General features: G+C 37.8%; 2 protein-coding genes across 2 annotated transcripts; one reads left to right on the top strand and one right to left on the bottom strand.

Moving 5' to 3' along the window:
* Positions 1–849: 849 nt before the first annotated feature.
* rbm45 (RNA binding motif protein 45) lies at positions 850–10,913 on the top strand. The gene is made up of 11 exons (XM_044136842.1): positions 850–1,201; positions 2,844–2,966; positions 3,761–3,887; positions 4,046–4,171; positions 4,266–4,436; positions 5,358–5,478; positions 6,211–6,301; positions 6,495–6,652; positions 6,736–6,811; positions 7,365–7,495; positions 9,292–10,913. Exons 1-10 carry the CDS (start codon positions 926–928, stop codon positions 7,479–7,481), a joined length of 1,386 nt encoding a protein of 461 aa, XP_043992777.1. The 5' UTR covers positions 850–925; the 3' UTR covers positions 7,482–7,495; positions 9,292–10,913.
* A 627-nt stretch (positions 10,914–11,540) lies between these two features.
* On the bottom strand, positions 11,541–18,384 carry zc3h15 (zinc finger CCCH-type containing 15). The gene is made up of 11 exons (XM_044136843.1): positions 18,137–18,384; positions 15,256–15,357; positions 14,987–15,092; positions 14,731–14,883; positions 14,535–14,626; positions 14,224–14,406; positions 13,235–13,315; positions 13,059–13,124; positions 12,871–12,981; positions 11,997–12,126; positions 11,541–11,868 (listed from the first exon to the last, which is right to left on the bottom strand). Exons 1-11 carry the CDS (start codon positions 18,209–18,211, stop codon positions 11,675–11,677), a joined length of 1,293 nt encoding a protein of 430 aa, XP_043992778.1. The 5' UTR covers positions 18,212–18,384; the 3' UTR covers positions 11,541–11,674.
* Between the last annotated feature and the right edge of the window lie 3,286 nt (positions 18,385–21,670).

The following is a 21,670-nucleotide window of genomic DNA, read 5'->3' as shown; positions in this document are numbered from 1 at the left end:
TGCGTTTATCTTCAGTTGCATTGATTATTGCAACAGCGTCTTCACAGGTCTGTCCAACAAATCAATCAAACAGCTGCAGCTGATCCAGAACGCTGCTGTTCGCGTTCTAACTAAAACCAGGAAGATAGAGCACATAACACCAGTTCTACAGTTCTTCCAATATATAAACATATATGTGTACACATACACACATATACATACATAAATACATTTCAATCTAAAAGTGCCAATGAAGTACATCTATAACACTATATTTATTATCAGAATGTGGATTAGAAGCTCACACTAGCTCTGACCTACTAAGAACAGAAAGTTCCTAAGCAATGCCAACAGAAAAGCACATTACAGCACCATAAACCATGAATTAGCACAGTTGAAATATTAGAACTTGTGCTAATAGGAAAATAAGTGCAACTACATAGAAAAAACACAACATACACAGTAATAATAATAATAAATCTTATAATACAATTTTTTTGGGCAAGTGAAATGGGATTGGACAGGCATCAGCACCTCGCTACAACTGTTCCCAACATTTTTGGCTGATTTCTACTTTAGACTCCCCTGGAGTTTTGGCCTCTGGGTGTAGTTTTGTTTGATTGGGTTAGTTGGGTTCACTTTGCTCCTGACCTGACCACCATACATGCTTACATATTACTCATAAAAATTCACACCCCACACCAATACTTTAATGAGCCCTACAGGCCATAAATCAGTTGTTTTGGTTTGTATTTGTATAAATTAAGTAAAAAAATAACCATTAATTGGTTGATGTAATTATTAGTTTTTCCATTGGACCTACCTGCACTCGTATCTGTAACCAATTAACGGCAAAATAGCAGCTTCGAGAACTAGCGCAGTGTTTGTTTTCTTCTTCTGAGGAGCACCCAAACGCATCATCGGCGACTGCAGAAGAAAAGCAAAGATGGAGGACAGCTCTTCAAAACAAATGCCCGAAAACTTGGACGACCCTCCGAATAGCCGTCTGTTCGTGGTCACCAGTCGGTCTGTAACTGAAGACGAGCTTCGGGAGAGTTTTTCGAAGTTTGGGGAGGTTCAGGGGGTCTGGCTGGTCAAAGACAAGCAGACAAAGGAGCCCAAAGGCGTCTCATATGTGAAGTTCGCTAAGTCGTCACAGGCCTGCTTAGCCATGGAAGAAATGCACGGAAAGGTGCTACAGGAAGGGACTAAACCGATAAAGGTACGACTAAAGGGCCGGTAATAACGGAGAAGTTACACCAGCTGACTGAAATATTATCTATCAATGTTAATATCTAAGTAAATTTTGTTAAAGGTGTGGCTAACATGCTAGTGGCTAACCTGATAACAGCTAACGTGTTACTATCATTTTAGCTATTAACCCTCTGATGAGTAAATGTTTTTTGTTTTTTTTTTTGACCCGGTGAGGTCATTTCTTTGCAATATCTTTGTAATGTAAAGTTTTCATCATTTCATATTCCAGGTATTCCTCAAAAATTATATTACTGATATTATCCAATTACATTTTTTAAATTTACTTTTTATAAATTTTAAGAAATAGCTCTTCATAAATTACTACCCCATTCTTCCGTTAGTCGGTCAATAGCTCTGTGGTTTCAGTGAAATTTTTTCATTTCTTAAAATCAAAAATTAATTCCTGCTCTTTTTGGAGGAAAATAGTTTGTTTTGAACGGTTGTCCCTTCTTGTTCTGGATCAATATTTTGACAAAAATATTGATTATTGAATCTAGCTAGTATTTTTGTTTTTTGGCTATTTTGTTATGATGCATAACCACAGCAAAAGGCTGGTTTATAGGGAGTAGCTGATCAACACTGGAAAAGCTGAAATAATACCACAGCTGAAGCCTGAAAGCCCAGAGGAGTTGAAAAGGAGGCGTCGTGGATGCAGAGCAGGAGCAAAAAACAAGATTTTGGAATTGATTTATGCTAATGTCAAGGATGCATATCTCCAAACCAAGACCTCCTCTGGGGGAATCTGACCATAAACTTGTTCTCTGTTCTGAATACAAACCTCTGGTGAAGAGGCTATCTATTAAGAAGGTGGCTGTTAGAAAATGGTCACAGGAAGCAAAAGAGGCCCTCCAGGCTTGTTGTAACTGATTGGACTACTCTCTGCCAGCCACATGTCAATGACATCAGTGCCATGAACGAGTGTGTGACTGACTACGTAAATTTCTGTGTGGACAGCAACATCCCTAACAGAACAGTGAAATGCTTCCCGAATAACAAACCCTGTATCACCAGTGACTTAAAGAGAAGTATACAGAAGCAGCTCAAAGTCAAGATTAGAGACAGCAAGGAGAAGTACAGAAAGGATCTGGAGAATAAACTGCAGAGGAACAATATCAGAGATGTGTGGTCATGGATGAAGAAGGTCACAGGCTTCAAGCAGAAGGAGGATCAGATTGATGGAAGCCTTGACAGAACAAATGAGCTGAACACATTTTTCAACAGGTTCAGTTCAGGAACAAGTTCATCATCATCATCATCATCCTCTCCTGTCCTCTTCCATAGAGACATCCTACCTTCCTCTGACCCACAGCTTTCCTGTCAAACCTCAGATGTTCCATCTCCCACCTCAGTTATGGACTCTTCTGCTTCCCCAAGTGTGTATTCAACCAAATCAGGAGATGCTGCTGCTCCCTTTGCCTCCCCCTCCCACTTTTCTGTATCTAGAAGTGAAGAGGCAGCTGGAGAGACTGAATCAGAGCAAGGCTGCAGGTCCGGACGGTGTCAACCCCAGAGTCCTGAACGAATTACAACAAAGTTCTGCTTTGTCTTAATTTATTAGTATGATTTATTAGACTATAATATGGATGTTGTTTTGTGTGTTTTTTTTTTAGGTGTTTATAGCACAGTCACGAGGATCAGCCAGACACAGAGACGTTGAGGATGAAGAGCTGACCAGGATCTTCATCATGATTCCCAAAACATTCACAGAGGAGGATCTAAAAAACACATTCAGAGTAATTACTCTGTTACAATATCGTTCTGTTATTCATTTTAAAATGTAAAGGAAATAGAGTGAAATATTTCAAGTCTGCTTTTTTAGGAGTACACAGATAAATTGGCCCCAATTTCCTTTGTTTTGGAAGACCAGTTATTGGCTAATACTTGATCTTATCCAACAATCTTATCTACCTCTACAAAGGAATGAAAATCAACCACTGATCTGCTTCTGCCTGCTACACAGAAGATGGTGCTGCTGGTCATCCTCAAGCAGAGCCAGTTGATACAGAAACAAAGATGGCAGAGCCATGCCAGAACAGGAAGGAGAAATGTTCCAGAGTCTGGTTAGGGATGCAGAATGATTTTGAGGGCTGTTTTGAGTTAGTGCGCTTCATGGAGCAAAGTTTTAACATTCCTTTAAGAACAACTACAGACAGTTTCACATATTTAATACTTTTTATCTTTTATTTCTCTATTTAGCAACCTAGGAAGTTTTGTTTTTCTTCATTTTTTAATAAATATGTCAAAGTTGATTAATGTGAGAAAACCACAATTTTCTTTTTTTCAGTCAGTAATTAATACAGCTGCCACAAAATAATGTTTTTGTTTTTAATTCAGCATATGAAAATTTATGGAAAGTCGGTTAGCCATCTTAATACAAGAGAAAACTCTGGTTTTAAGAAAGTGGCCGCTAATCAATTAATTATTAATCAATAAGACCAATCAACCAATCAGACCTGTTCAGAATATTAGAGCAGCATTTGTTTTATTTCTGCCTCATGACTGTTGTCCTTCTCTGTACGTTTTCCAGGAGTACGGAGATATTGAATATTGCATCCTCATCAGAAACAAGGTCACAGGTGAAAGTAAAGGCCTTGGCTACGTGCGCTACTACAAACCCTCTCAAGCTGCCCTCGCCATTGAGAACTGTGACAAATGTGAGTCTGTGCCGGCTCGGTCCACTGGTTTAAGTTGTAGTGTGGAATTTATCACTTGAGGAGTAGTTTTGGAAATGTTCATAACAATAGACTTCATGAATTAGAACCTCAGCCAATGTCTTGTTGGTTAAATACAAAAACTGTGGTACCGTCTCCAGCTTACAGGGCCATCCTGGCTGAACCTCGCAGTAAAAATAACTCCTCTGAAGATTACTCTTCAGGAGGGGCGAGGGGGGGAGATTACAGCTCCGGTGACTCCATGAACCAGTACCCCATCGCCACCCGTATGCACTTTAAAAACACATGGAATCAAGCATTTCAAATATGAACTCTTTTTCTGTTTCTTACCTTGTTTGTTTCTGTTTTTTGGTGCTACAGCTGATCAGGGGAACTACTCCATGATGGACTACCGCCAAAGCGAGTTCACCCGCTCTCTGATGATGTCCACGCGGGCCGCGCTCACCCAGGAGCAGATCTTTGCTCTGTTTGACCTCATCCCAGGCATGGAGTACTGTGAGCTTCACAGAGACTCGTATGGCATGAGCAAAGGTAGTTGCCCCCACTGTGGATTATTGATTGATGCTGATTGTTCTCATCGTTCTAATGGAGTTTAGTGGCAAATAGAGGTCAATACATGGTCGAGTTAGTGAGCAGTTGTAAAGTGGGGGGTGGGAGGGACTCTTTGTTACATAGCTTGAAAACTTTGAGTTACAATATAATGGTTTCACAATGTCGTCATGTTTACACAAAATGTTGTTTTAAGAAAAGCATAAACAATGTTGTATAATAAGTAAAAATATTCAGTCTAGTGCGATAGTGGAGTTTCATACAAAATCAACAGATCCCCACATTTTTTCTCATGTGTAATTGTGAGTTTATTGCAAATTTTCTAAAAAAATTATTAAACATTAGTTTAAGTGACTAACTCCCACCTGGAGGTGGCAGTATATCTTACTTGTACTACAGTGATGCCTCTTTATGTGAAGTTATAGTCCATGATTAATATGGCGAGTAATAAAATGAAGTTAATTATTTACAAGCAGACATTTGCAATCTATTATTTTTGTTCATTATGAGTGTTCACCTTCAGGTAATGAAAATATCACATTTACATATCAGAACAAAAAAACTAAAGTGTTTTTAAAATCAGAAATGTGGTCATACATGTCAGTAAAATAACTTCCAACTATTGGAAGAGTATGATAGGAAAGTCTATAAGCTGTTTAAAACCTTGATGCTGGTAACTGTGCCGGTGATGACCAAACCCTGGCGTCGATGATGTCATCACACATGTCAGGTCAGCTGTCTTGGATCAGTTTGTTAGCAGATATTAATGGAGACTAAACAGATATGTTCAGGAAAGCTTCACAGAAACATTTTCATATAAAGCAGAAGTTTTGGTGTCAGCAGTTTGGGTTGGTTCTGATTGGAGATGACACTCCTTAATTGGGCTCCTCCGTGTGCCTCCAGGTCACGCTCTGATTCGCTACAATAATCTCGGATCAGCAATTTATGCCAAGGAGAAGCTGAACGGCTTTGAGTATCCACCTGGCAACCGACTACAAGTGGCTTTTTACGAAGATGGAGAGAGGTACTAAACACACACACACACACGCACACACACACACACACCACATTGCTTAATGTAGCTTTGGATGTTTTATAGAGAGCATTCACTGTCGATAATCTTTCTAATGAACAGTAAATTGGCAGAGCCTTGAAAATGTTTTCGCGCCTCTTGAGCGTCATCACATTTCGTTTCTTTACAACCACAAACTGTTCAGCTGTTTGTGGTTGTAACTCCTGCCTTTTGCAACTGTTCTGTTCAGGAAATATATTACAAATCAAAATCTGAGACGTGTAAACCCCTTTACTCTGATGCAGCAAAATCAAGTCTAGTGTCGCATGTCCTCCCCCTTCTCTCGTTACCCATCAAATCAGAAGTTGTATATTTAATAAATTGAGTCTGTTTGGTAGTCATATAATGTTTCCAGAGGCTGTATTAAAAGGTGATTCTACAAACATTCGAAAATGAAGACAGACTGACCTATTGTAGAATTAGGTTAATTAATATGTAATATTGATATGACCTGGAATAGATGTACCCCAAAGGTGTCACAACGTGTTGCCATAGAGATTTTGAATGCGTTGTACTATATTGCAATAACACCAAAATTATGGTATTATTACAATTATTCAATTATGGCAAAAAAACAAATTCAGTCTGATTGGTTGATGTTGTTTCTTAGCAACTAAATGAGAACTAGACTGATGGGAGGTAGCATAAGAGTGTTTGAGTGCTAGTAACATTGTGTGTGTGCAGCCCTGCAGGGCGGATGGCCTCTCAGTTTGTTACAGCCCAGATCCTCTCCTCAGTGTGGAACGGAGCCTCCAGCAGTATGATCAAACCCACTGTGAGTTTATTCACTTCCTGTTCTCCTTCCAGCTCCTCCTATTGCAAATACATTCCTTCACATGACCAAATAGGACCCCAGTTGTAATTAACAGATTTTTACTAAAAAAAAAAAAAAATAAATAAAAAAAAAAAAAAAAATATATATATATATTTCCCACTCAGATGTGAGAAAATGCGTCTCTCTCCACCAGGGGTACTCGTCTGTCTCACAGATGTCTCGCATTCAGACGGACGTCACCCTGCCGCCTCTCAAGAAGCTCGCTCCATCTGACAGTAAGGCCAAAGAGCGTCTATTTGTTGTCTTCAACCCCTCCCCGCTGCCACTCGACGTGCTGGAGGACGTCTTCTGGTAAACGTCGTCCCTCCACTCCGTCGCCATGTTTCTGTATTGTCACACAGCTAAAACATGCCTGCTAATGTCTGTCTCTGCAGTCGCTTCGGTTCCCTGATTGAGGTCCATTTGGTTCCAGGAAGGAAGGTTGGATACATGAAATATGCTGACAAACAGGTGAGTTTCTCAGGAACAAATGAATAAAGTCAAGTTTATTTGTATAGCACATTTCATCAACAATTCAAAGTGCTTTAGATTATAGAAAGTCTTTAATCCTGCAAATGTTCTTCAGGTGGTAAAATACTGACTTTGTAACTGTCTTTATGTAGCTCTGAAAGTTCAGGTCAGAGTTCATCGCAGTACCCAGATTTCAGCCTGTTCTCTAGTTTCCAGCTGTAATAACTGAAGCTGAGTGCTGAGGTCCAAAGATAATAACTGGTTTTGTTTCTGTTCAGCTGGAGAAAGTTGTAGCTCTTCCTTATGTTGATTTGTTCTAAGCATGTGTTCAGTGCTTGGATGGATTCAGAGTTAATTAGTTACATGGTAATGTAAAGCTTTGTACCATCTGTGTAATTCTGGTAACTTTTTTTCTTGTCACAATGTGAGCTGGATGCAGATAAATGGGAGTCCCAGAATTGAGCCTTGGGTTACCACATGTGATTTCTGAAGTGTGAAGCCTGGTGGGTTGGAGTTGGTGTGAGTTTCACTCGTGTGTGTTTGTGCGTCTCAGTGTGCAGATGAGGCCATGGCCGTGCTCCACGGTCGGATCGTCAACGGAGTGAAGATGAAGGTGATGCTGGCTGATCCTCCTCGGGAGGAGTCTCACAAGCGGCCGCGGACCTACTAGACCAGAACTGGCAGGTAAGGGTTACATTTTAAGGAACATAAGCTAACGATGCCTAAATATTGTACACACTTCTACAGGGTTTCCCACAGAAAACTTGCTAAGCCTGGTGGTAGGAGCGCCAGGGCAGTCATCCTGTCGCCCACCATGTTTTTGAGTTCATTTTTTCTTTTTTTAATTTACAGGAAATGTGAAAATATGAGTAGGTACTTGTGTATTGTTAGAAGATATTATTAGCAATACCTAAACACCAACTGTAAAATCTGAAAAGGCAAACCAAAAAAAATCAGTTGTTTCAGTCACTTCATGCTAATTAAAGTGTCCAAAATGTGTTGGTCCTTTATCCATGACTTGTCACTTTATTTGCTGAAGTTCTTGGCATGTAGACCAGTACAAGTTTGGCAGTGGATCTGGAAACCTGTTACAACAAAACAATTCTTAGCCTGGTGGGGTCATAGGTCAATCCTAGTAGCCTGGCAGGCTTCTAAACCTCTGGAGGAAACCCTGTATCTAACACCGCTGATAATTTCTCTCATGGTATTGTAGATAGAATTGTGTGCATGAGTTTCATATAGGGCTGGGCGATAAAGATAAAAATAAAACCCAGTTTAAAAAAAGAAAATTTCAAACCAGATTTGTTTTTTGTTTTTTATTTTAACCATTTTTTGTTGGCTTTTTTAGGCTTTTTTTAAATGATTAATATTTTGCTCTCTCCTTTTCTAAAATTTAAATGACAAAAGATATTTTCAAAAAGTAGATTTATTTCAATCATTCCTTCTGTGAGTTGTATGTCTGAGCATCAGAGCATCAGGCTATGAGAATGTTTGTTTAGATCAGAGAATACAGTCGTAATATTAGCAGAACCCCCATAAAAAAACATTATGAAACATGTAAAAAATGACAAGAGTGTAAATATCATAACCTGATGTGACCATCTCAGATTGTGTAGCTCTTTTTCTAAATAAAGTCAGTTATTTGCATGTTGTTTTAAAGTTCTACTACTGATAATAATTCAACGCTGATGTGAGAAAACATTAAGTATTATTTTTAAAACTGATTACAAAGTATAACTTAACAGGATGTTTAACATTTCTCATTCTGATTACATTTTTTTATGTCACAGTTCTCTTAAAATTACCACTTTAATTCTTCTAATATTATGAATTTATTCTGATAATATTATGACTTATTCCCATAATTAAAAAAAATTTAACTTTTAGCCTGACTATAATACTTCATGGTAGAGGTGACCAGTCTAAACAATTAGAATCTATAAAACATGTTTATGAAACAAGATGAATTGGTTAGAAAAAAAAAAAATCAAAATCTTCCAAAAATTAACTCTTCAAAATGTGATGAATTGAAAACGAATTGATTTATTGCTCAGCCCTTGTTTCACAATAATATATGTAAGCTACAGAGCCTTGCAAAAGTCTTCATATCCTGCAAACCTTCTTCATTTTGTCATGTTTTGTTCAAAAACGTGAGTCTGGTTTGATGGGGTTAAATATTTTAAACCTTCATTTTTAATAGAAAATGTTTTATTTAAACATTCTTTGCTCAGTCAGGTTGGACAGAGACCATCTGTAAATGTATTTTTCTTTCTTTTTTTTTTTTTTTTTTACAAAGACTTTTCTAAGGCACTGTGTCTGTCAGCTTGCATGCTCTGGATTTGTTGTTCTGCCTTCATTTAGTTCCTTATTTCTTATTTAAAGGTAAAGTAGACTGACAGCTTGGTTAAATGAAGCACTTTTAAGCTGAAAAGATGTCACCCCATTTCCTGTTAATAACACTGCAGCTTTTTGTTCCCCAGGCGACTGTTGTCATAACAAAACGACACCTGACCTGACAGACCAACAGACACCAACATCATCTCCTGACCTCTGACCCGACCCTTTGCCTGACTCGTATTCAGTCAGTAAGCGTCTCTGTGTTTAATGATGTTTCTGTTTCATTTACATTTCAAACCAAGACTTTGTGGGGAAAACAGGCTAAATTTGGAAATTAGCTAGATTATGATTCAGAATATTTGTTTTTGCTAAACTGTAAGCAGGATCCTATTGTCTAAGTTTAAAGAACTTGACCTGAACAGTCAGATCAGATATGTAAATCCATACTGAGCTCAATTGAATGTGTTATTTGGACTGATTTTTTTCTTTTCGTTAATAAAAAGTACATCAAGGTCTGCATTCAGCGTTTTTTCTTAATATTTTTTTATTGGATGCAATTGTTACAATTTCTGATCAATAACCCTTTTGTCACCAAGACATTCAAACATAGATTGAATGTCACATACTTCAAACATAGATTGAATGTCACATACTTCAAACATAGATTGAATGTCACATACTTCCATCTTGTTGTTTGCAACAAGATGGAAGTAAACTCTAATTTGGCTAATATTGGCAAGTTTTACTTATCAGAGCGATCCTAATATGTTTAAAAAAATTTAAAAGGCAAATTGTGCATCCCTAATATATAGAATAAAAGTTGTGCATATAATTTAGACTTTTACCCTCAAGACCAGTTGGGTCCCATCGACTCCCATAAGAGCACATTTTCAGGTATAAACTAATAAATTGTCGCCAATGTCCAATATTTTGGGAGATTAGTGATTGGTGGAAACATGAAAAACTGATCTGACTCACTGCTGCAAAAGTCTAACAATCAGCCACGGTCCCCCTTTGTTTTGCTGTTAGAGGGTTAACTGATAGAGCCGCCCACCACTTTTGCCAACTTTGTGACTTTTCAGACAAAAAAAAAAATCAGTACCGGCCAAAATCTGAAAGAGGTTTTTTTAAAAATCGGCGATCAGATGAAAAACTGCAATCAACTCACAAATTTTCCATGAATAATATTATGTTAAATCCATTTAACTTGCTTCAAAGTTAACCAATAATAGATTTTAGGTGTTACAGTGGTCATAGGTGGTCTTGCTGTGGATGTGGTTCATATATTTTGTATGTAAAACTCAAGTCTTTAAAAGTTCAGGAAGACACACCATGACTAAAAGAGCCCAGAAATAAAAGCTTTATCTGTAAAGTCAGAGGAAGAACCAGGTTTTCCCAGCATTCTCCCATGTTTGGGTCAGTTAAATCCATCCTAAGGAGATTCCTGCTTATTGTGATGCTTAGATACACTTGTGTTCAATGTGCAGGTTTTCATTATTGTTACAATACCCAGCAGGTCAAGCCACACAGATCAAAATGTAGATCTCAGTAAATTAGAACATAGCAACCTTTAAGTATTAAACATTTTTCATTAAACCCTCAACTGTATGAAATTAATTTGTTCTGATGTGATACTCTAATCTTTGAAGGAATCAAATGTTTTCTAATTAAGTGGAAAATCACAGAAATAAAGATTTGAAAAGATCAGTCTGTGTGTTCTTGATCTGTCAGTTGTTGCTGAAATAAATGAACTTTTCAAATCTCATTGCTGTGGAAGTCTGTTTCTGTTCTTTTTATTCCAAGTATCAAATATACCGTAGATAAAAGCACCTTCTGACCACTGTACAGTGGAGAACCATTTATTCCAAGTATCAAATATAGATAAAAGCACCTTCTGACCACTGTACAGTGGAGAACCAGTCATACTGTGTGCTTGTTAGATCACACCAATCAAATTTCTTTTTGAGTGACAAATCAGGAGTAAAACACCAGATAAAAGGTGAGTTAAAGTAGAAGAAAAGACAAACACTGAATGTAGAGTTATTTTATTTCATAAGGAGGCATCTCAGATTATTTACAATATGGAGCTGGGAATGAGTATGAATCTGGTCTCTGATGCTCATGAAGAAAGAGCTGGATTTAAATTAAAACTGGTCTGTCACCAGGCTGAAGTTTTAAAGCAGTTTAAAGAAATTATGGATTTGTTGAGTGACAAAGTGCATCTGGAACTCTGGCATAAAAGGAAGTGACACTTCATTTCAGATTTATGCCTTGGATTATTAAATATATTACTGAACGAATCACAAAGAGAAGTTTGTAGGCCCAGATTATCGCCCAGATCTGCAGAATGATGCAGGTTGGTGCTGAAAACACAGGGCGCAGAGACAGGAAGTGATGTCATGAGATTAATCAGGCTTTATTACTGGAGTCTCTGAAAGGTAAAATCATTCAAATGTCTGGTCTCTTTGATGTTTAGCTCCATGCGTCTGTCTGTCGTTCCCTTTAGTCACTTAGTCCTCCTCCTCCTCAGTCCTCCAGTCCCAGAGTGTTCAGTTCTTCATCCAGCTCCTCAAGATCTTCTCCTGTGAACAGATTTTCGTCAACGGGGACATCCTCCTCTTCGTCTTCGTCGTCTTCTCCTCCTCCTTCCTCCCCTCCCCCCTCCGCTCCTGAAAGCCCATTTGACTCGCTGCCGCCGCAGGCTGAGTTTAGTTGATCCTCTGCAAGTAGAAGAAGAAACACTTAGAAATCTAAACATGTCCACTTTGTGAAACAAAGTAGGAAAACAATCGATAGTTGGATGGATTTAGGTCAAAGTGGACATTGGCTGGTTTATCCTCTTCCTCACCATTGTCTCCTGTTGCCGCCTCATTCCTGGAGCTGAATCGGTCTGTAGATGCTACTGTAATACCCGTATGGTCAACCTCTTGTGGAACGAAACGGGATAAGTCTATGTCCTGGACATCTGTAAGATCAGTCTGAAAGAAGGGAAGAAGGAGGAAGTTCAGAGACGTTTCATATTATAGCAACACAATGGGATAAATATGTTTGTTTTATGTATCCATTTCTTTAACATAAGGGTTATACAATACTTAAGAGAAAAGCAGGCTGCAGGTTCTTTGAATTAAGTTTTAAATCCAACATAAAATAAAATTAAAAATTAACCTCCTTTATGCACCACAGAATATCTTTAACATTTGGTATGTTTTAATAAAACTTGAAAGTGCATCAAAATACATGCTGTTAATCTCCATTTGTAGTTTTGATGTAATTAATATGGAGGTAAATAAGTTTACTGATGTCATCTCTAGTAAAAAAAAAAAAACAAAAGGTAAAGGATGTTTGGTACTAATAAACTGTAGTATGGATAGTATTTTAATATAAATGATCCTTTCTTTAGATTGAAACAAACATGGCTACAGAAGCTATAGTCCAATATAAAGTACAACTCTGCCACCTGCTGACACAAATCAGTACTGCAAAATTAGATCATTTACCAAGCTTTCAAGTTTATAACACATCTGAAAGATTGAAGAGTTTATTCTAATATTAACAACAATTTCCACACTATCTGCTTATATGGTTTTAAGTCATCAAATAGTTAACCGTTTCCATATTTATAAAATCATGAGGTCATGATAAACCTGGAAAACAAACCTCAGATGAAGTTTTTATCTCAAACAGAAATAAAAACCAATACATGATTCTTTTTATCCACTTACCTCTTCCTCATCCTCTTCCTTCGTTTCATCTGAGTACTGAGTATCATCAGCTTCGTCGTCGTCATCGTCGACCAGCTCTGGCCGGAACTCAAACACCTCACGGCCGCTCACCTGGAGAGAGAGCACCGGGTTGAAAGCTCCAGGTCACGGTAGAAACGTAGTACCTTCAGAAATAAACATTTACTCACAATGAGTGACTTGCCAGCCTTAAAGTCTGCCTTCTTCTTCTCCAGCTCCTCCCTGGCTTTATCCACCTGCAACCAAAAGCAGAAACTGGACCAATCAGAACCAGAGAGCAGCTTATTTCTATAGCAGTAAGCAGGACAGGAACAAAATAGACACCGATGGTGAAAAGAACGCCAACCTTCTCCTGCCTTTTCCTCTTCTTCCAGGCCAGGAAGGTCTCCAGCGTGATCCGAGAGACATTTACTCCCAGAGCGGCTCGCTGCGTATGGAGAAACACGTCAGAATAGAACCAGGGAACCCAAACGGTGACATGCTGAGTCATGTCAGCATGTCATGACTGAATATACACGATACGGCCAAACGTTTGACTCAGAGAAAACTTTTAGCTAGAGATGCACAATCTACTTTTTTCACTTCTGATGCAGAGATCTGATGTTTTGTATTGACCAATACCCATCTGATACAGAACAACAGCGCTGAAATGATTTGAAACTAGACATGCAAATATTTCACAACGGTCAGTATCTGTCTGATAAACAAAACTGAGCCGACTTGAACAACCAACATTTATTTTTATCTTGTTTCTGGTCATGTTTTCCCCCCAGAAATATTGAAACTGTAGCGAAATAACATAATATTGGTAAATAAAAGCAATACTAATATCAGATATTGATATTAGCCCAAATTATCAAATCAGTGCACCCCTACATGCATTTCTTGTAAACACAGATGCAAATGTACTGAATTAACTCTGACCAAGTTTTGGAAGGTATTGATGAATTTAAATGTGCAAACGTGTAAAAACAAGTTTCATTTGTTCAGTCAGAGCAAACAGGACTAGAACAGCCAATGTAAAATAAAGAACCTGAAACTGATAAAAACAGGTTGGCTACTTTGGTCAAACACTGGACCAATCAGAGCCAGCAACAAACCTTTCAAATGGTTCAGAAATAAACAATTAGGAATTCTCAATACGATAAAAAATAAATCATGATATCTCTGAACATGACACAGAATTAGATTGAATAGATCTGCCATTATGGTTCAGGCACATTGTCATTAATATCTGACCTAAACTTTTTCTCAGTATTGTGACTGACACAGATTAACATCAGATCAGTGCATCTCTAGTTTTTGACCGTCTTTGTTTATGAGCCACCGTCTCACCTCACTCTCTATCAGCTCCTCCAATGAGATCTCCTCCTCTTTCTCCTCCTTCTTTTTGTCTTTCTTTAGTACAAAACCGGGTGGCAGGGCATGCCTGTACATACAGTTGTCGCCCCCTGCTGGACACACCCAGAACCAGCCGTACTTGTTATTTTCTATGGCTTCCAAGAAGTACTTACACACCTGCAAAAAAGCAAACAGGAGAAATGACGTGTGCTTGGGGGCCGGTAGGTGAAGTAGGACTGTTTCATCACTACTTTTGAGTTTAACAGAAATTTTTATTATTTTTATTTATTTAAAAATAGACTTACTATTTGTGTTTTGGCTTTCTTCTTCTCTGCTTCTCCGTGCTTTTTGTTGACCACTTCCTCCAGCTTCTTCTCATCCCAGTTCTCCATAGTGTCTGAATGAAGCAGGAAGCAAAGAGGTACAGATATGAAAGAAGTTCCTATTTCTAACACAGGAAGCAGCTTAGAAGCTGCCTAGCTGAACGGCACATCCACCAACCTTTCTCCAGGTCTTCGTCTCGTTCGTCCACATAGACACTTCTCTTCTCACACTTCCTCTCCATAGACAAGTCATGGCTGAACTTACACTTGTCACCTTTAGTACATTGGCCCTGCTTAAAGAACGCACACAGCACTGACTTTGGATCGACACCTGAACACAATTCAGACAAGAAAACAGTTAGTTGGGCAAACGATGACCAGTTTAGACCAGTTTGAGGCCATTAAGGGAATGGTTTTGGCTGACTGTGTGTTACCTTTACTGACTTTCTGGGCAGCAACTACAGGCTTGAACAGCTCATTGAGTTCGTCCAGCTCTTTCTTCTTGTCAGCCTTCTTTGTGGTCTTATCTGCCTCGGCAATCTGAACACAGGAGTAAAGATGCCGTAGAGTTTGGATCAGATTAGCTAGCTTTAGCAGAGGCTTTGTCTAGACCATTCTACAGGTAAAATCCCTGTAGAATGGAGAACTGGATTATTAGAGAAACACAGATCATTTGAGCATTAAACAGATAAAGCATGCTGACCTGTCTGGCGCTCTGCTGTCCATATTTGACCTGCTGTGTGACATTCTTAATGTACTTCTGCTGCTTGGCACCCTTCTTGTTCTTCAAGCCAAAAGTCTTGTCCTGAAAAAGAAACAGTCCCATCATCAAGATCTATAAAAAACCCCATAAAATCTATAAATATATTCACACACACATATATATAATTCTCTACTTATATATATATATATCTCAAGTAGAGAATTATAGTGAAAGCTGTAACACTCTACTCGTTTAAGTAAATCTGTTGGACTTCTTTCTATTGTTACACTGCTGGATGAAACATTACAAGACAAACAAATAAACATCATTTTGCTTTTTTGTTTACCTTTACTCTCTAAATACAGGACAACAACTGAAGGAAGGAAAGTAATAATTACATGGTGACCACTGGTGTGGCTCCATAAAAAACTAATGACAGTTTTGACTGCAGTGTAATAAAAACCTAGAGATAGCTGGTCGAAACATTTTTCATTGAGTCACGACTCTTTTGGTTTTTATTAAATTACTGCTCTGTTCAAAAAAAGTTAACATAAAACAGTGAAGCATTTACAACCTCTGGCTAAAAAGTTAGTTAAATAACTTTTTGCTTTAAGTAAAACAAGTTAGAGGAGGCACAAATTTATTAAACACAACAACGTTTAAAAAAAATAACATCTGGTGATCCACAATGTTCAGTATTGAGAATCAAGTTCTTTTTATTGACTGAAGTTATGTTTTAACTGACAGACAATATGTTACAAACAATGATGTTAGTAATGTAAATAGCAGTTACATTAGTTCAGAGTTAAATGAATGAATTAGTAAAAACAGAAACAAAGTAGTAGATGATTATTAGAAAAAATATACAAAAGTTAATAATGAATTAATTTACAAAATTGAAATTATGCAAAACGATGTTCTAAGTTGTGACTACAGATCCTAAATTTTATTGGTAAACATATTTTTATTATTACCACTGTCGTGATAATAAGTGACGATAAGTACTATTTAACAAAAAAACAAAAAGAATAATAGAACAAAACAAAAATTGTTGTTTATTATTATTTTTTTATCACCTTTAGATAACAGTGAGCCAGTAATTATAGCTTCACAAACAATCAGTGCTTTTTAAAAAATACTAATAGTAATGTGTCTCTATAGGACACCGGTCAAATAAAGAATTGTGATTTGTATCACCAAACTGCAAACAGAAACTATTTTTAAATGTAATGGTATCCATTGATAGTTTCATAAAACAAGCAGTGGAGGAAATAAAAGAAATTTATCACAAGTAGTGATAAAACAATAAATACAGCAAATAAAATTGCATAATTCTGTTTTGGGGAAGAAAATATTGCACATATTTCACTGTGCATGTAGACATAAGATATTTGAAAGCGAGGTGCTTTCAAATAATGGCTTCTTTCTTAAATGCTGTTACTTTTTTGTATTTTATAGCGATATAACATTTATCTATTAGCTGATCCAGAACGCTGCTGCTGGAGTTCTGACTAAAACCAGGAACATAGAGAACGTCACAGTTCAAAACTCCTTTTAATGGCTCCCTGTAGATCAGAGAATAGACTTTAAAACACTGATGTTAGTTTATAAATCACTGTCAGTTTAGCATCACAATAAATTAAAGATCTGCTGTTGGATCAAACTTCCAGACCTCTCAGGTCTCCTGGTTCTGCTCTGAATCCAGAACTAGAACCAAACATGGAGAAGCAGCATTCAGCTTCTATGCACCCCAGATCTGGAACAAATGTCCAGAAAACTGCAAAACAGCCAAACAGTGAGTGCCTGTAAATGAAGGCTAAAACCCACCTGGTCAGAGTTGCTTTTGAAACATAATCATGAAACATTAATCAACAATCTGACGTATAATGAAGGCAAAATGTAATGTTTCAATTGTTGACTGTGTTCTACGACTTTGTATTTTTGTGTTTTATGACCTAAAGCTCTTTGAGATGCACTATGCAAATAAAATTAGATTTTTGACTCGTATATAAAAGCAGCAACAAGTAAGGGATCTGCTGATCCCCTGGTCTAGATTCTCCACCAAATGAAATATTTAGAACTAATAAAAATTTTTTTTAAAAATCCATCTATTTGCTATTTTCTTATAAAGCATTGTCAGTTTCCTTAATACCTGACATCAACATACAGCAGGGAAGAATGTGTATTTGATACACTGGAGATTTTTTTCAAGCGGTAGTATTCAGCACTGCGCTTGTATTAGGCTTGAAAAATAAAAGCTCATCAGCCTAAAGAACTTCCTGGGTCATAATGTATGAATTACTGTTCATCACCCCATTTAAAGACTAACATCTAAGATGAAAATCATCTTCACTTATGAAGATGATTTGTGAAGATGATGGCTGTCAGGTGGCTAATGGACGTAGAAAGAGTTGAACAGTTAAAATGCATTCATAGCCTGCTCAACTTTATTTCTATTTAGGACATTTTTGGGAGACCATTTATACAAAACTCCCAGGTTGTCCATTACTTTTATGTGTAAACACAATGTCAGAAACAAACAAAAGAAAGAAAAACAATACACAGACTATCAACACAATCCATCATATGTGAGCATTATCTTAATATACTGCTAAATCTTCAATGGACCAGTTTGGGCCCTTAAAGCAGCCACTGACCGCTTCAATACGAGCTTCGTGTATAAATGTGAATTATGACAGCATCTTATATTAACATTAACAATCAGTCAACTTCTTTCTTGACTAAAAAAAAAGACAGTAAGGTCAAATGAACATAGAATTGACTATGTAGAGTGAAAGAACTTTAATACTAACTTATTATAGCTTCCGTTAGCCAACGAGCTAACAGCAAATGCCGACATGCTAACTCGTGCTATATTTACCTCAATAATTTTTTCCTTTTTCTTCTCTTGAGTTTTTTTATTTCCCGTAGCCGGAGCGGGCTTCTTCGGTGGCATGTTGGTTTAGGAAACGCTATTCTATGAACCCGTGTGGCTGTTTGAGTCGGGTATCTCGATGGAAATGCACATAAACCAGTTAATGCTAGCAACAGGAGAGCAACGGCGGCGCCTTCAAGGCCACATGTGAGTTGTTGCTGTCTGGTGACGTCATCACCCAGGCAGACAGGCATGATGGGTAATGCAGTGAAAAGTAGTAAAAGAGGAAAATAACATTGTACATCATATATATATATATATATGTATATATATATATATATATATACATATATATTTATATATATATATATATATATATATATATATATATATATATATATATATATATATATATATACATACATATATATACACACACTCACAGCTTTAGTTAAAGTGAGACTTCTTCTTTGGATACCAGCTTCATTATCAATCAGCTGAGCCTAATCAGCCATTTAGAGCTCAAGTGAATATATATAGTAGACAGTACAGTATTTAATGTCTCTCGCTCCTGCAGATGAGTGAAATTCACAGACTTCATTGCATTTTTACAATTTGACCACTAGGGTTCAGTAATACAACATCTGTTTGGTGATTTAAAAGGGAGCAATCAAGATGGATCAATTCAAACGGTGAAAATCAAGTAACCTAATTTCTTCTAACTCAGCCCGATATATGGATATTCAGAAGATTACCAGAAAAAAATAATTGTGTTACTGTTATATGTGATCACTCCAATAGCTTAGAACATTATCAAAAACTGATTAATGTCAGGATTTTAATTCAAAATGGGAAACTCATATATTAGATAAATCCATTACACACATTGTGATATATTTCATGTCTCTGATTGTGGCTTATGGTAGACCCAAAATAAATTTCTTAGAAAATTAGAATAGTTAATTCAGACAATAAAAGTACACATATGCTGTAGTATAGTATATGCATTCAGGACTTTCTCAGGGCTATTTTTGAATGAATGGCCAATTATTAGTGACTGGAAATATTCTGCTGGATTTAAAGCAACTTGGGTTCTGTTCTTCTCCACCGTTCCTCCAGACTCCGGGACCCTGATTGCAAAACTGACTTCAGTCTAAAAAGAGGACTTTTGTACAACGGCATACTATCACCATTATAAATAGAAAAATAAAAGACTGAGTAAATTTACAACAGAAAACTCTGAAATTTTGAGATTAATTGTAGAATTTTCTCCCCAAAATTTAAGGATATCTATGAGTTTGAGATTTTCTAGAAAAACTTACAAATTTAGAGATTAATCTCAGAAATTTTGTAGAAAAAACATTGGAAATTTCTGAGTCTCAGAAGTCGGAAGATTTTTCACCCAAAATTCAAATAACTTCCTCAATTTTGCCAAAAGAATTTATGGTCGCTGGTTGATTGCTCCAATCAGAGCGGATGTGCACGTGACGTCCCCTCCACTTTACATGGAGAGATCCATCCATCCATCCATCCATCCATCCATCCATCCATCCATCCATCCATCCATCCATCCATCCATCCATCCATCCATCCATCCATTTTCTATAAATGTCCCTAATGGGGTCGGGAGGGTTGCTGGTGCCTATCCCCAGTTAACGTTCCGGGCGAGAGGCGGGGTCACCCTGGACAGGTCGCCAGTCTGTTGCAGAGCAACACAGAAAACAGACAGGACAAACAACCATTCACACACACACACACTCACACCTAGGGAGAATTTAGAGAGCCCAGTTAACCTGACAGTCATGTTTTTGGACTGTGGGAGGAAGCCGGAGAACCCGGAGAGAACCCACCATGCACAGGGAGAACATGGAAACTCCATGCAGAAAGACCCCCGGGCTGGGAATCGAACCCAGAAACCCAGTTTCTTAAAGAGACAGAGGCCCAATTTCAAGGCGCCAAATTACAAAGTCATTTTTTTAAAGTCACGTTTAATATATAGCATTCTTTAAACAGCTGAAGGGAGTTACTTGATTGTGCTATAAAATAGCATTATATGCTGGAAAAAAACCATAATACTAACCCTTTAAGTCATTTCATAATTAAATAATAATTAGCTCTCAGATGTGTCCAATCATGACTTAATTGCAGTTAATGATTCGATAGCTTCTTCTTCCCTAAAAAATAATTGAACTCATATATATATATATATATATATATATATATATATATATATATATATATATATATATATATATATATACATATATTTATATTAGAATTTCATATGTTTTATTGTGACAAAAAGAAAAACCAAAAACAGAAAAAATTTCCACAGTATATTTTCCGCAGCCTGAACACTGTTGAGGAAATAGAAAGCAGGAAAGCTACACAATGGCTGCAGTCCTTTGTGTTTCAACTCCTAATAAGTAGAAGCCCCCTTCTTTTCTTTCTTTCTTTTGCAACCAGAAGCGTCTCATAGCTGCAGGGCAGTGAGCCAATCAGCAGGGGTTTTACTGCTTCAGCTAGATTTAATTAGGTTTTTTACTTAAGTTTCTAATATAGTTTGATGAGGGTAATTTGAAATATGTTGGCCTCATCCTGGAGGAGTTCAGCGGTCAGTTCACCGTTAGTTTTTGTTGTTGTTGTTTGTTATCAAACCACAGCAGAGCCGGGATCCAAAATGGGTCACGCACGCCTGCTCCTTTCGGGCTTCTCGTTTGCTCTCGTGTGCTTTAATGAGCTTTGATTCTAGAGGGTTAGGGACAACATTTACTCAGTTTGGGTGCACACATAATGGCGTAGCTAGAAGTGCGCCTTAATGAGTCCCAGAGTGCGAAGAGGGAATTTACTCCAGTAATATCGTCCTCGTGTTACCAAGCAGCGTGAGTGTCTTCACTCCACCGCTCCAGTCGCTCTGATGCGACTTTCATTTCATGTGATGTGGAGGTATTTATTCATAACACGTTTATCATGCGTGGCGCTTTTTCACTCGGAGAGAGCTCGAGTGAGAGCGCGTATCGTAACCTATATTGACAAGGTAACCACTAACTTGCACGGCTGAGGGCGTTTGACAACAAAGGCGTGTGATATCGCCTCGGGCAAACTTTTATCTCCGCTTCTGTCTTTGTCTCGCGCCGTCCTCTCCTCTTCCTGGGAAGATATTGTATCTCTGAGAGCAGCCTAATAAATCACAGCAACACTTTTTCCAATACCGACCTCTTCATATTCATACAGGCATTGATCTTTTTTCTGCAGAGGTCACTGGTGTCAGGTGCGCTCACGCGCGCACCCACAGACACACACACACACACACGCACACACCCACACACACACACACACACACACACACACACGCACTCCAATGAATGTATTTCAACCTGCAGCCTGCAAAATGTGAGAGGCATCCCCCTGCCTAATTAGCAAAGCACAACAGTAAACAGAACCTGTCCGAGTCCAACGTCTGTCTGAGGTAATAATGATGCCCTGGTTCAGAGGCAGCTCGCACAAGTATTCATCTCACTTGAACATGTTCACATTTTT

The sequence above is a fragment of the Gambusia affinis genome, linkage group LG13, assembly GCF_019740435.1.
Source record: "Gambusia affinis linkage group LG13, SWU_Gaff_1.0, whole genome shotgun sequence".
NCBI classification, from domain to species: Eukaryota; Metazoa; Chordata; class Actinopteri; order Cyprinodontiformes; family Poeciliidae; genus Gambusia; species Gambusia affinis.
The sequence above is the reverse complement of the archived record's forward strand: the minus strand, read 5'-3'. Positions and strand labels throughout refer to the sequence as shown.